Genomic DNA, 14,060 nt, shown 5'->3' on the forward strand with positions numbered 1-14,060 from the left:
TGTCAAGTTATCGGAGATAAATTACCTTATTGAACCTTTTGATTAAGGGGTAGAGGTGTAGTAGTAGCCGAGAAGTCAATACCATTACTTCCCTCTCTTTTTTAGGTCCCTCTCTCTCTCACACACACGCACTCACTATGCAGAGTGCTCTCAACGCATAGCCGTTCCATTTCGCATTTCATCTCCAAAATCTCAAAACCCTACCAAACCTCATTTCGGTACGAAACCTTTCTTCATCCCTTTACTCTGATCTTAAATCTCAACAATCACTACCTATTTCATGCTTTCGTTTTCCTTGATTACACATTACACTCGGTTTCTGAAAATCAACTTTCATTTGCTTGCATGTTGTTATTTTCTGCTAGCCTAGGGTTTTCTCATTCTTCTGCATTTCCGATTCCCCATACATGTGCTTAGTTTGATCGCCAAAGCCGTTGTTATTGTTGCTTTACATGTTTTTTTTCTCTCGTTTTTCTAGTTGCTGTTTTTTCTCTGTATTCTAATTTTGTGTTTTTGTTGTTAGAATCCGGTCCTTCAATTTTTTTGTCGGTTGATATTGATAATGTTTTCTTTAGGTAATTTATTTTACATTATAAGTATTTATCATTTTGTTGTTAGCCATTGTCATTTTGAACCGAGTGTTTATAGAAAATAGTAGTTGCTTTCATAATTGAAAACACGAGTTTTCCTTTGATGTTAAGTACAATCGTTTTTTTCTTCTTCTGAAAATATAGATAACTGTAACGCAGCACTGAATAATCTCTTAAAATTTAAACCTACATATCTGTATTTTTAGTTTTTAAATGTAGCATTTTCTTTTCCTGGTTGATGATTTAAAGCGGCATTTGTAGAAAAAGGATAGAAGATGGCGACTATACTTGACTTTGAAGAAGCTATTGAGCCACCAGTTTTACCTCCATCACCTCCTGATGTGCTGCCTACTACGGAAACAGAAGAAATAGCTCTCCCAACCTATTCTATTATCAGTAGGCCCAGTGTTGGTACCACAGGAAAACACATACCTTTGATTGCAAATCTCTTCAAAGTTGCTGCTGATGCTACAGATGCAACCTTTTTCCAGTATAGTGTATGTCAATTGGTTCTGTCATTGCAATTTCCCTTATTTCATTTTGACTAATTGGAGGGTTTTTTCAGGTTACTATCACTTCGGAAGATAAAAGAGCTGTTGAAAGCAAGGGCTTTGGGAGAAAAGTGATTGATAAGCTTCGCCAAACATACTCTTCTGAACTTGGTGGCAAAAGCTTTGCGTATGATGGAGGAAGAGCATTGTACACGGTGGGTCCTCTTCCAGATGATAAGTTTGAGTTCAAAGTTCTACTTGAAGAAACACTTTCATTTCCAAAGTGGTAAGTTCTTTATATGATTTTTGTAGTTTTCCGTTGTTTTCTAGTCTTGAGGCTTATACTGCTTTGATTTCTGGGATTAGTACCGAGAGTCCTGGTGCTAATGGAACCCCTTGTGAGGAAAATAAAAGGACAAAGCGTTCTCTTCAGCCAAAGGCATTCACAGTGGAGATAAGTTTTGCTGCCAAAATACCCTTGCAGTCCATTGCTCTTTCCCTTGAAGGGATTGAGTCATGTGCAAATTCTCAGGATGCATTGAGGGTGCTTAATATTGTACTGAGGCAGCGAGCAGCCAATAGGTACCCCTGCATTCTATAAACATAAAATTAAAGTATCTTGAAATTTTGCTGCATGAATTTTCGTTATTATGTACGTGGTCTAACTTAGTTGAACTTGAATCCTTTCTTCTGTGTGGAAAGAGGGTGTCTCTTGGTAAGGCAATCTTTTTTTCATGATGACTCGAGGAATATAATTGATGTTGGAGGCGGAGTAACTGGTATTCGCGGTTTTCATTCAAGTTTCCGTCTTACACAAGGAGGGTTGTCTCTTAATATGGGTAGGAATGCTCTCATACTTAACTTGAAATCCCGGCATCACGATATTCTTCTATTTTATGTTCTCAATGTATTTATTTCAGATGTGTCCACAACGATGATCGTAAAACCTGAACCTGTAATTGATTTTCTCCTAAAAAACCAGAATGTGAAGGAAACTCGTCGTATTGACTGGGCAAAGGTGACAAACAGCTAAATAAGGTTCATGACTCAGCATTAGTAATTTCCTGAAGGCATTTTTCTTTCTGGGTAATCTGTAGGCCAAGAGAATCCTTAAAAATTCAAGAGTTCGTGCTACACATCGTAACCAAGAATTCAAAATTGCTGGCTTTAGTGAGAAACCCTGCATTCAACAACTGTAAGTACTTTTTCAAAAGTCATGTGTTTATTCTGTTTTACTTTAAATCTCTGAAAGAGCAAGAATAAAAATTTATGGGCCTCATGACTGGAAAAACATAAATTTGGATTTCTTCGGCAGTTTTAGTATGAAGACGAAGAATGGAGAAACAGAACAGACAGTGGAACTTACAGTATATGACTATTTTGTTGAACACCACGACATTGAGGCGGCCTCTTCTGCTTACCTTCCATGTCTTGATGTTGGGAAGCCAAATCGGCCAATCTTTTTGCCCCTGGAGGTTTGTTGAATTCTATGCCTTAACAAACTATGTCCTCGCTCTTATTTTGTACTAATTGTATTATTTTGCTGTAACAGTCTTTTCTTTTGGATCAATTACATCTGATTATTTTTCTTTCCTTTTCTATTCTATTGGTATAGCTATGTACACTTGTTCCCCTCCAGCGGTATACAAAGGCATTATCTCCTGCACAAAAGGCATCTTTAGTAGAACAATCACGCCAAAAGCCTCAAGAAAGAATCAAAATTCTGACAAATGTATGCTCATAGATAGATATTAATATGTTGTCTGTTTTTGAAATGATTATATTAATTAAAGCTCATTAAAATTTATAGGCTTTAGGAAATTCTTCCTACGAAGATGACGCTGTTCTTGCGGCATGTGGCATTTCTATTGACAAACAGTTCACTCCAGTTGATGGTCGAGTTCTTGAGACACCAAAGGTAAATCATCTAGCATCAACCTGCAATAATCACATTTTTGTATGCACCAGAGAGTCAGAGAGAGATAAAAGATAAAGCAGTGTAAATGAGTTGGTTTGTTTCAATTAATTTTGGGAACTACGTGAACTCTAATACTCTTTGACACACAGTTGAAGGTAGGTAAGAATGAAGACTGCTTTCCCAATAATGGAAGGTGGAACTTTAAAAAAAAGGTATTGCGTTATTCTTTCATATTCAGAGAGGATTCAAGAGTCCTGTTTCTTAAACTGATCTCAAATATAATTAACTGGTTCAATGGTTGATGGTTCTATATTCCTTTTTTGTAGACACTTCTAGAACCATCACATATTGATTATTGGGCTGTTGTCAACTTTTCTGCAATATGTGATACTAGTTATATAACGAGGGAGCTGATTAAATGTGGAATGAGCAAGGGAATGGTATCTATTATACATTGTTCCAAGTATCTTCCATTGTATTCTTCATTTAATTGACTGTCTCATGTACCTGAATATTTACACAGAATATTGAACGGCCATATACTTTAATAGAGGAAGATGCACAAACGAGAAAATTTAACCCTATTGCAAGGGTTGAAAAGATGTTTGACCTACTGACATCAAAACTTACTAAAGAACCAAAGTTGATTCTTTGTGTCTTGCCAGAGAGGAAAAACTGTGACATCTATGGTATTTCTTTTAGCAAGTTTTTCCAGTATTTTCTTTATGTTGATATTTCTCTCACTGTGTTCTTTGCAAATTTTAGGGCCTTGGAAAAGAAAGTGTTTGTGTGAAGCTGGGGTTGCTACACAGTGCATTTCCCCTCTCAAGATCACCGAACAATATCTTACTAATGTGCTTCTTAAAATCAATTCCAAGGTAGTATAAGACTACTTTGTACCATGATATATTTAAACACATACCATCTAGACTCTAGCTTATTTTGACCGGATAATATTATCCGTGGTTTTGAAAATTTTGTACATATATTCTCAATATAGCTCGGAGGAATAAATTCTTTGCTGGCAATAGAGCATTCTGGGCATCTTCCCTTGATTAAAGATACCCCAACAATGATTTTAGGGATGGATGTCTCTCATGGTTCCCCTGGCCAATCAGATATTCCATCAATAGCAGCTGTAAGGCTATTCTTTTTTTTCCCCCTATCTGTGTTGTAAATAATCAAACTCAGTGCTATATTTTCCTTGCAATACGATGTTTATTTTTGGTTATCTCTGCTGCAAATTCTAGTCATCTTGAATTGTAGGTTGTTGGATCTCGATGTTGGCCTCTAATTTCGAGGTATAGAGCATCTGTGAGATCGCAGTCACCTAAGGTGGAAATGATTGATGCTCTATTCAAGCCTTTGGATGATGGGAGTGATGATGGCATTATCAGGTTTGATTATTTTGTACATCTTGAACTGTTACCATTTTGTACTACCTTCCTCCTTCTCATTGTTCAACAAGATGAACAAATAGAAACCCACTTAGCCACAAAATAGAAGGACGAGACTTAATCAACAGCATAAATCTAATCATAGCTTTTGACTGCAACTTTGGACTCAAATGCAGTTTAGATGGGATCTGCAAAGGCCTAACAAGTGTATTCTTATAAAACTGAAGTTATGGCCTAAATATATAATTACAACGGAAAGCAATATAATGAATCTGGGGAGTTGTAGATCTGTAGTGAAAGAAACAATATCTGATAAAATAGGAATGTGTCACATAGGGGCATGCAGATTTTTTCTTAGGAGCATTTTGCCATACATTTTACATCTCCCATTCAAGCAATTCACTAATCAAACTCAACCGAATCGTACATTTCCCTAACTATTTGACATTTATCTAAGAGAACAATGACAAACTTAAAATCTTCTAGAGGGTAATGTTAAGAAACATGGCATCCATGGGAAAATAGAGAGAAGGTTGTGAAACTCTTTGTATTGATGATAATGAAAACTATTACAATATGAGAAAAAGTAAAGTAACCAATTACATCAAAGCTTATTTATAGGCACCCATTAAGTACTGACAAGTCCTCCTAATTACTAACTAACTATATCCTTAATAGCCCCCCGCAAGCTGCAATGTGTTCCCAAGACTTCCAGCTTGGAATGACCAATACAGAAGTACATCAAATCGAAATAAAATACAATGAGATGCCAGAAATATATCAGCCAAAATCAAAGCCATAGGACAAGATGCTTAACCATTAAGCAGAAGCCATAATTATGCTATAATATTCTGAAAGTTCTGTATCATGCAATTAATACTAGTGCTGTAGATAAGTGACAAACAAAGAAACAATATTCAACACTATATTCTATTATTATCCAGCCTCGTTATCCCATTATATACTTTTCTAATATCAAGTTGTGTGCAAGCATAAATTTTTTAAGGTAATCATACTTTCTATTGTTTTTCTTTATGCATGCATGATCATATAGATTAAAATTTGAATGGTATTTCATTGCAGGGAATTGCTTCTAGATTTCTATAGTTCTAGTAATGGACGCAAGCCAACTCAAATTATTCTCTTCAGGTGTCATTCGCTCACTGTTATGTTGGTTAGATATCTAGTCGTGTTTGTTCTTTAGGCTAACTAACTGCTTGTAGGTCAAATATTTTTTAACTAGGATGTTTTTGATAATGGCTATCATAATAATATCAAGAAAACATTAATGAATGTAAGCTACTTGTATTTATTTGCAGAAATAGTTGTGGTTTCTACTCCAATTTTTTCATTTTAGAACATTTTGCATTGTTGGGTTAATTATGAGAGGAACAATTCTTCCATGCATATTTCTAGAATTACGGGCATATAAGGTTAGAAAAAGTTCTGTTTAGTTTCATGTTTTTACTTTTAATTGTAAGACTGTCCATTGTTTCCACTCGTGTTTCTGTTTTAAAACATTTGTATAATAATTAGGGAAAGGAGGAAAAAAGTTTTCATTGTTACACGTGCAATTATCTAAAACACGGTTAATTAGTGTTTAAGGTCTGTAGTTATCAAAGTTCCTTCCAGATCACTGGTCAAGTTGGTGAGGTGGTGTTTTGTAAGCTATTGTTGCTAAAAACATCCAGTGCAACTAGGACTGCTGCTCGAGATGGAAAAGTCTTGTGACCACAGATGCAACCACACGATGACACTGTCTTCGGTTTTATGGGCTGCCTAAGTTCCACATCGAGTAGTATGAGTGTTTTAAGTGGTCTGACTCTTCTGCCTTGATATCTAGTTTTTAAGGGAGGGTTCCCCAAGCACTTCAATACATATCTGGTTACTTGCTACTCAATCAAATTAGTAACAAATAATACATAGATATTAGGTGTCTATTTCTAGGAAGCTAATATTCAGTTTTTGATATCTAATTATTAGTTTATGCTGCTAGTATTTGACGAGTGGCTATGATGTATTAGTTTTCAGGAAAATGAACTCACTTTCGGTGGCTTCAAATTCCTTTATCTCTTGTAAGATTTTTATTCACCCTCTGGTGTCTTTTCCTGTGCAGGGATGGAGTTAGTGAATCACAATTTAACCAGGTGTTGAATATAGAGCTTAACCAGATAATAAAGGTTGCGTGCAACCCCTCCCGTTTAGTTTATCAATTTGATTATTTGACTGGCTGTTTCTCTCGTTGAAGTTAGCTATACACTGTTCCTTGCATCTCTTTGGGTATAGTTATTTTGTAGGAAACAATTACTAAAATCTTTCTATAAAGCCTTTTTTTTTGTTTCAAGCATTTTTAAAACAAAATAAGTCCTAAATTTACCAAAAGATCCCAGCTGACTCACCTATCCTATTAAATGACATTCTTGGCTGATTAGTTTTAAGGTGATGATAAACTATTGTAATTACAGGCTTATAAACATATTGGCGAGGTTGATGTTCCCAAGTTCGCTGTAATTGTGGCACAGAAAAATCATCATGCAAGGCTATTTCAAGCTAATGCTCTGGAAAACGTTCCTCCTGGTATGCTACTTCTTTGTCCTGTATATATACGAACACAGGAACATTTTATAGTAAATTTTCTTCTACAGGGACAGTTGTCGACACAAAAATTGTGCATCCAAGAAATTATGATTTCTACATGTGTGCTCATGCTGGATTGATTGTAAGTTTTCCTGTCTAGTTTCCTCACTATTCGATAAGTTATACTCATTTTACTAGCATTAGTAGAGCATGTGATACCAATGAAATATCTCAGTGTCAGTTGAAGTGCCGATGTTTTAACTTTAATGTGCCTTTTTATTCTTTTCCTCTCTATAATAGGGAACGTCTAGGCCTGTACATTATCATGTGTTGCTTGATGAAATTGGATTCACGCCAGATGGCTTGCAAAATTTGATCAATTCGCTTTCCTATGTGTAGGCATTCAACCTCTTGTTTGTACATCATGTTTGACCTACCCCCCAAATAGTCAATCTTACTACTTTTTTTTTTACTTCTTTTAGGAACCAAAGGAGCTCGATCGCAACCTCAATTGGTATGCCCTCAGAATAATTATTTGCATGACAATGTTTGGTTTTTTTTTTGTATTATAAATTAATTTCTTACATTTTCCTTCAGTGGCACCTATATCCTATGCCCACCATGCTGCAGCTCAAATGGCAAAATTTCTGAATTTCGATGATTTATTGGACAGAGACATCCCCATTCCAGAGCTTCCTAGGTTGCATAAGAATGTGAAGACCTCCATGTTCTTCTGTTGAGGAGGAACAGTAAATACATTTTGATTGACCAGTTAAAGAGTAAATATCTCTGGGGTGTACAGTTAACGTAGATGTTAAAAACCCAGGTTTTGTTTTAGGAAATCTCAATGGGAGCTTTGGGACATATTCGTATTACCATGATATCAATCATGGTAATATTGAATGCTTCACACTAGACTTGCTGCTTTATGCATACATTAGTACTTATTTCGTAACAGTTATTTCCTCTTCTCATGTTGCACTAATATCACACTGATGTAAAGCCTGCTCTAGTGGTTTAAATCATTTTGGTTTATGATTAAGCTATATTTTGATGTTGATTACTTGAATGAATGAGAATGGAATTACTAGCACTGATGAAACATTTTTGTGTAGTTGTGAAACATCATTAGGCGGGTTCGTGAGTTTAACATCATTAAAATTGTGTGAAACTAAGTTTAATGTCATTAAAATTGCGTTAACAAAGATTATTGCTAAAATACATGTACATAGATAGAATAAGGAGATTATTTATGTGACTGATAATTATTTTTATATTGTAAAGATCTACTCTTGTTCAGTAACAAGTGATCTATTTTATTTTTGGTGTTTTGCAATAAGTAGAATGTTAGTGATTTAAGTCTGTTCTTGTAATCAGATTTTTTCTGCACATTTTAAATAAGACAATAAATAATTTGTTAATATTTAAAAAAATAAGTCAAATTTTGCTTATAGATCATTATGGATTGAAATGAATGTGTTAATTTTTTATTATATTTTGTTTCATATAGAATATGGACAAAATCTAGATACAATTTTATAGGCGTGATTTTTACTATTTTTCACGTATGCAAATTTTTTCTCATACACGTATGCAAATTTTTCCTATTTTTATTCACTAAATGATATTTTAGTATATTTGTCGTATTTTCATTGGAAAATAGTAAGAACCACACCTAAAAAATTGTACCTCAATTTTGTCTACAGAATATTTCATTGACTACACACCTATAATTAATTGATAGTGTAATTAATATTTTAAAAGTAAAATTGTGATTTGGTGCACGTCCTTTATTTTCATTTGACGGGATACACATTTTCGATACAATCAACTAGTAACAAGAAGAGAAATTTAAACAAAATTCACTCATAAAATATCACATTAAAATGTGTCATGAGTAAGAATCTTTGATAAAATGTGTCATGAGTAAGAATTTTTGATAAAATGTGTCACGAGTAAGGATCCACTTCATTTTTTAAAAAGAAATAGAAGGTCCGTTACTATAGTTTTATGTGTATATTACACGTATTTTTAAAACATGTGACACATATTTATTATTTATTTACCTTTATGCACACAAAATTATAGTAATGGACCTTCCATTTTATTTTAAGAAATGAAGTGAATTCATACTCGTCACGATATATATAGAGAGGAGGGTTATATTGACTCCAAGAGTAAGTGTTCAACACTTACTCCAAATCATAACTATTGATTATCATTAATCCAACGGTTTTAATTAAAGTTTTATATAAAAAAATATTTCCAAAAATAATTAGATTAAATGATCAATTAAAACCGTTAGATTAATGAAAATCAATGGTTATGATTTGGAGTAAGTGTTGAACACTTACTCTTGGAGTCAATATAACCCTCCTAATAGACACGACAGAATTAATAATGTAGATGTTGTTAGTTTCTCTAACTTTTGAAGGCTAACTTCACAATTCTTTGACTAATCAAAAGTCTTACTCACCCTTCAAAGTCAATTGCATCACAGGTAAAACAACGAATCTCTCGTATATTCAGCGTACTCTCTCACTTTATCTTACACGAATCTGCTAATTTGCCGTCATAGCTAATTGCAAGTCCAAGAAACTAAACCTCGTTAAGCCAAAATTCACATTTAGACTCACTTATAATTGTCTATTTTAATATTACAACGTCCTCAAATACTTCTCGCGTTCTTCTATGCTCGGAGAGTATAAGAGAATGTCATTGATAAACACAACTACAAACCATTTCAAGTACCGTTAATCACGTTCATATAAGCCATCAACAGATTGATCCATTACATTGTTTTATGCTTCAAGTCTCTTTTCTGTTCTTTTTTATCTTTTTGTTGATGACATAAGAGAGAGAAGACGAATATGTATTTAAGCATCTGAACCTAATTGATTTAAATTTGTTTATGCTTAACTTAATTTTGAATATCTGTTTTATTGTGCTTCAATGAAAAATGTAATTAACCTAGCTAGGACGTTTACAAACCCCACCCTTAGGACTTTCTGAGTTAGGGAGAGCTTACAAAATCTCACTCTTAGGACTATCAAACTCTTGGAGAGCTTACAAAATCTCACTCTTAGGACTATCAAACTCTTGGAGAGCTTACAAACCTCAGAGCCTGAAGTCAGAATGCTAAATAAAGAAAATTTCTTTACCCACCTCCCTATGGGGGGTCACCCCCAGCGAAATTCCCAAACTACCCCTGCTTCGGAAATGAACTTCCGAAGCACTTTTTTTTTTAAAAAATTTTCCTTGATTCGGAAGTTCATCTCCGAAAACACCTCATGGGGGGTGCGTTCGGAGATGAACATCCGAAAACACCTCATGGGGGGTGAATTCGGAAGTTCATTTCCGAATTATGCAGAAACTGTGTTTTTTTTTTTTATGTTTTTTCTTAAACGCAACCGCATTTTAATTAAACGTTACCGGCAAATAAAATAAACAATAGATAGACTGAAAACACTAATATGATAAATAAACAAAAAAAAAATACTAATATGAAAATATTATATACAAACCGAAATAAATAAAAATAGTGTGCTAAATATACAATCCAAAATCAAAAAATGAATAAACCCCACCACTACTGGGTGTGCCTAACCCGCTCACCCTGGGCCCTCCTCTGCCGCCTGTACCCCGCCGCACGGCCCGCATCAGTGACGATCATCTCCATCACGGCGACTGCCTCTGGTCCGCCCTGATGAATGACACCTCGATGCAACGCGTCCCGCCCAAGCATCTCTATCCGCTGGCAGATCGGAAGGAGATCGATGGCGTGGTCATCCTCCGCCTGCCGGTTCTCCAGGATCTCCTTGTGTGCTGGCCTAGGAGCGCCGAGAACGTCGGGTCTCAAGAGAGGATGGGACACCCGGTAGTAGACATGGCAATAAAACCCAGACCCACGGGTACCCACCCGAACCAGCCCCGAAGTTGACGGGGAAAACCCGCTTTGACTGGGTTTGGGTTCGGGTTTGGGTTTTCCCCGATTAGAAAACATGGGAATGGGTTGGGTAATGGGGACACTAGTACCCACCCCGAACCCGTCCCCGAACCCGCCCCGTTTATTTCAATATGTACATTATTATTTATATTTCATAATTTATATTATTAAATATGTGGCTAATGTTTTAATAATTTGATTTGTATTTATTATTTTAAATATTTGAAATATATGTAAGAATTTTTTTGAGATTGTTTTATTTTGTTATTTATAACGTAATTTGATTTTTGAAAAAGTAAATATTTTTATTAAAAAAATTGATTTTACGAAATAGATGGTGGCGGGGCGGGGATACCCGAACCCAACCCGAACCCGTCAAGGACGGGTTTGGATTTTAATTCCCCATCCCCGTTTGGGTTTGGGGCGGGTAACGGGGATTGATTAGAGATTCGGGTTTAGGTTTGGGGGAGGTAAAAACCGTCCCCGACCCGCCCCGTTGTCATGCCTACCCGGTAGAACCATGTGACGTACCCCTCCACACTGTGCCAGTCCTGGGTGACCCGCATGCGACGGTACTCCTCCGGTACCACATGATGCTGCCACTCCTCCCATATGGCAGTGAGCTGCACTCTGGTCACTGTGTCAGGAGCAGCCTCGAAGGGTGACCTGGGTATGATCTGCACGAACCCAAACTGCCGCATGCACCGCTCCGGGAGATACCGGACCATGATGCCGGTCCCGCATGCCAACCAGCCTGAATATAGAGCAACCCCGTCGAAGGGGACAACCTGAGCATAGTCGGCGAACGGCCTCCAGGTGACGTCGTCGTGCATCGTGCGGTCCAGGTATAGGAGGTATGGTCCCACCGCATCGTTCCCCCTCTGGAGGTCGTATCTGGCGGCCCTGGGCATGGCGTCAACGTACGCAGGATCGATGTGGAAGCCGTGGATGCGGGAGAAGTAGGAGATGATCCAGCTCTGAAACACAAATACGATAATGTATTAAAATTAAATACGAAACATAAATAAAAAAATAAATACGAGAATGTGTTAAAATCAAACGTACCGTAAGCAGAGTGCAGGATCCGACCAGCTGCCTCGTCCTCCAGTTGGAGGCCTCATTCAGCTTCTGGTAGAGATATGCCAGAGTAGCTGCCCCCCAGTTCCACTGGTGAACGGTATCCAGGTCCATGAAATAGCGGAGGTAGGTCACGTCGACGTACCTGGCGCTCTTGTCCACAAAGCATGCAGCGCCTACCACATGCATGTACCAGCATCGGAGAGCGCAGCCGCAGTGATACTCTGTGAACAGCTCGTCACCCTCACCCTCAGCCTCGGCAGCCGCGTCCAGGTGGTGCTCAAAATAAGTGCTCAGTGTGGTGAACTGGATATGAGGCCCAGATGTCGTGGCGCACTCAAAGTGAGCAACCTCGTGCTCCATGCCCAAGTAGAGCGTCATCCACTCAATGGCCTCCACCCTCTGGATCTTGGAGTGGGTCAACAGCGGCCCCCTAATCGGCAGGTGGAGAAGACACTGCACGTCATGCAAGGTGATCGTCATCTCCCCAACCGGCAAGTGGAAAGAGGACGTCTCCTTGTGCCAGCGCTCCACAAATGCCCCCTGCATGCCGGTGCTGATGGTGGTGTACCCCGTCATGCAGAGCCCGCTGAGCCCTGAACCTCGCACATGGTCGTTAAACCACTCAGCTGCTGGTTTAAACAGACCGAAAATCTTGCGGGCGTGGTTCACCATTTTCAGCGGCTCTCTCTCCTGTTACAAAAAAAACAAATAAGCGAGAAATAAACGGTAAAATTATAAAAAATGGTGACAAATAAACGGCTAAGTTAAAAAAAATACCTCTCCCTCCCAGATCCGCCGAGCGACGTGATCCTGGTAGTGAATCAGCAGGGAAGTGTCAAAAGGCCCTCCCGGAAAGCTATCCACCTCCTGCTCCTCCTGCTCCTCCTCCTCCCCGACTGGAGGGTCAACATCCGGTATGAAGAAGATACCCGAGCCAGCCTACTCCTAGAGCCTGAAGCAGATGAACTCTCCACCAAGTCCTGTGGAACGCGGACACGGCGTCCCCGTCCCTGCCCCCGTCCCTGGGTCGACGCCAGCTGCGCCGCCGCCCGCTCGCGTCTAGCCGACGCAGTCTGGGACTCTCTCCCCTGTCTGATGCGTGTTGGCTGGTCTGACATGATCCTGTAAACAATCGAAATCGATTAATATGCGAGACAAATGAAAAAACAAAAAAAAATTAACTTCTGGTACAGTTCGGAAGTTCATTTCCGAAAACTGGGATGGAGGTGTTTTCGGAAATGAACTTCCGAAACACCCCCACGCAGAGCTTCTCTGCAACCTCCAATGGCAGACCCAAAAACCTAAACCAAATCCATTTTTTTGCCTACTAAACATCCTAATATCAGTACTAAGCTATCTTAATGTCATTTTTTCAGATTCTAAACACCCTAATATAGTTTAATCAAATAGATCTAAAACTTGAAAAAACAATGATAAACTTACCAATTAGTGTTTAATGATGAGTTTGGTTGAGTTTGGAAGAAGAGTTTGGCTACTTCACACTTGCTTCTGCAGAAATTTCGCCTATGGAAGTGTTTGATGATGATTAGGGTAAATGATTTGGGGGAGGGGGAGAGTTCTGCTTAATCTGCAGAACGCGTTTTATTTCGGAAGTTCATTTCCGAAATTGTAGTTTCGGAAATGAACTTCCGAAATAAGACATTTTTTTCAAAAAAAAAGGCGCTTTCAGAGATGAACTTCCGAAAACACCTTTTTCATGCATTTCCGAAGTCAGGGGTATAATGGGGTTTTCACCAGAGGTGGACTAGAAGATAGGGAGGTGGCCAAAGAATTTCTCTAAATAAAACAACTACTATTTATCTTAAATATTTGTGTTTGTCATTATCAAAAAAGGGGAGATTGTGAAAACAAAATTTATTTATTCCATATCTTTTGAATTTTGATGATAACAAAGTATTTGAGAACAATTGGATAGACTAATGTGTGTTTAAGTGTGCAGGTACAAAGATCAATATACTGATTGAAAGTCAATTCTAAAACCGCACTGAACATTGAAAGAGAAGTTTTTAAGAGGCAAATTATGAAGATCATATTCTGGAG

The 14,060-nt window shown here is 37.8% G+C and overlaps 2 protein-coding genes across 4 annotated transcripts; one reads left to right on the forward strand and one right to left on the reverse strand.

The window, feature by feature from the left end:
• Window positions 1–5: 5 nt before the first annotated feature.
• Window positions 6–8,038, forward strand: LOC131661610 (protein argonaute 16). 3 transcript variants are annotated; one of them, XM_058931205.1, is made up of 23 exons: window positions 6–218; window positions 840–1,087; window positions 1,156–1,367; window positions 1,448–1,663; window positions 1,784–1,920; window positions 2,002–2,099; window positions 2,179–2,276; window positions 2,397–2,556; window positions 2,697–2,813; window positions 2,892–2,999; window positions 3,149–3,211; window positions 3,326–3,439; window positions 3,523–3,688; window positions 3,765–3,877; window positions 4,000–4,137; window positions 4,266–4,396; window positions 5,480–5,545; window positions 6,513–6,576; window positions 6,862–6,973; window positions 7,042–7,115; window positions 7,274–7,368; window positions 7,456–7,487; window positions 7,571–8,038. In XM_058931205.1, the coding sequence occupies exons 2-23, from the start codon at window positions 866–868 to the stop codon at window positions 7,711–7,713; spliced, it is 2,679 nt and encodes an 892-aa protein (XP_058787188.1). In that variant the 5' UTR covers window positions 6–218; window positions 840–865; the 3' UTR covers window positions 7,714–8,038. The 3 variants fall into 3 exon arrangements, with proteins under 3 accessions (XP_058787188.1, XP_058787186.1, XP_058787187.1); XM_058931203.1 differs by having other exon boundaries at window positions 852–1,087; XM_058931204.1 differs by lacking the exon at window positions 6–218 and having other exon boundaries at window positions 833–1,087.
• Window positions 8,039–9,662: 1,624 nt separating this feature from the next.
• LOC131658160 (protein MAINTENANCE OF MERISTEMS-like) lies at window positions 9,663–12,132 on the reverse strand. Its single transcript, XM_058927489.1, has 3 exons — window positions 11,985–12,132; window positions 11,459–11,896; window positions 9,663–9,704 (listed from the first exon to the last, which is right to left on the reverse strand). The coding sequence occupies exons 1-3, from the start codon at window positions 12,108–12,110 to the stop codon at window positions 9,663–9,665; spliced, it is 606 nt and encodes a 201-aa protein (XP_058783472.1). The 5' UTR covers window positions 12,111–12,132.
• Window positions 12,133–14,060: the final 1,928 nt, after the last annotated feature.

This window comes from Vicia villosa, linkage group LG3 (assembly GCF_029867415.1).
Source record: "Vicia villosa cultivar HV-30 ecotype Madison, WI linkage group LG3, Vvil1.0, whole genome shotgun sequence".
Lineage (NCBI taxonomy): Eukaryota > Viridiplantae > Streptophyta > Magnoliopsida > Fabales > Fabaceae > Vicia > Vicia villosa.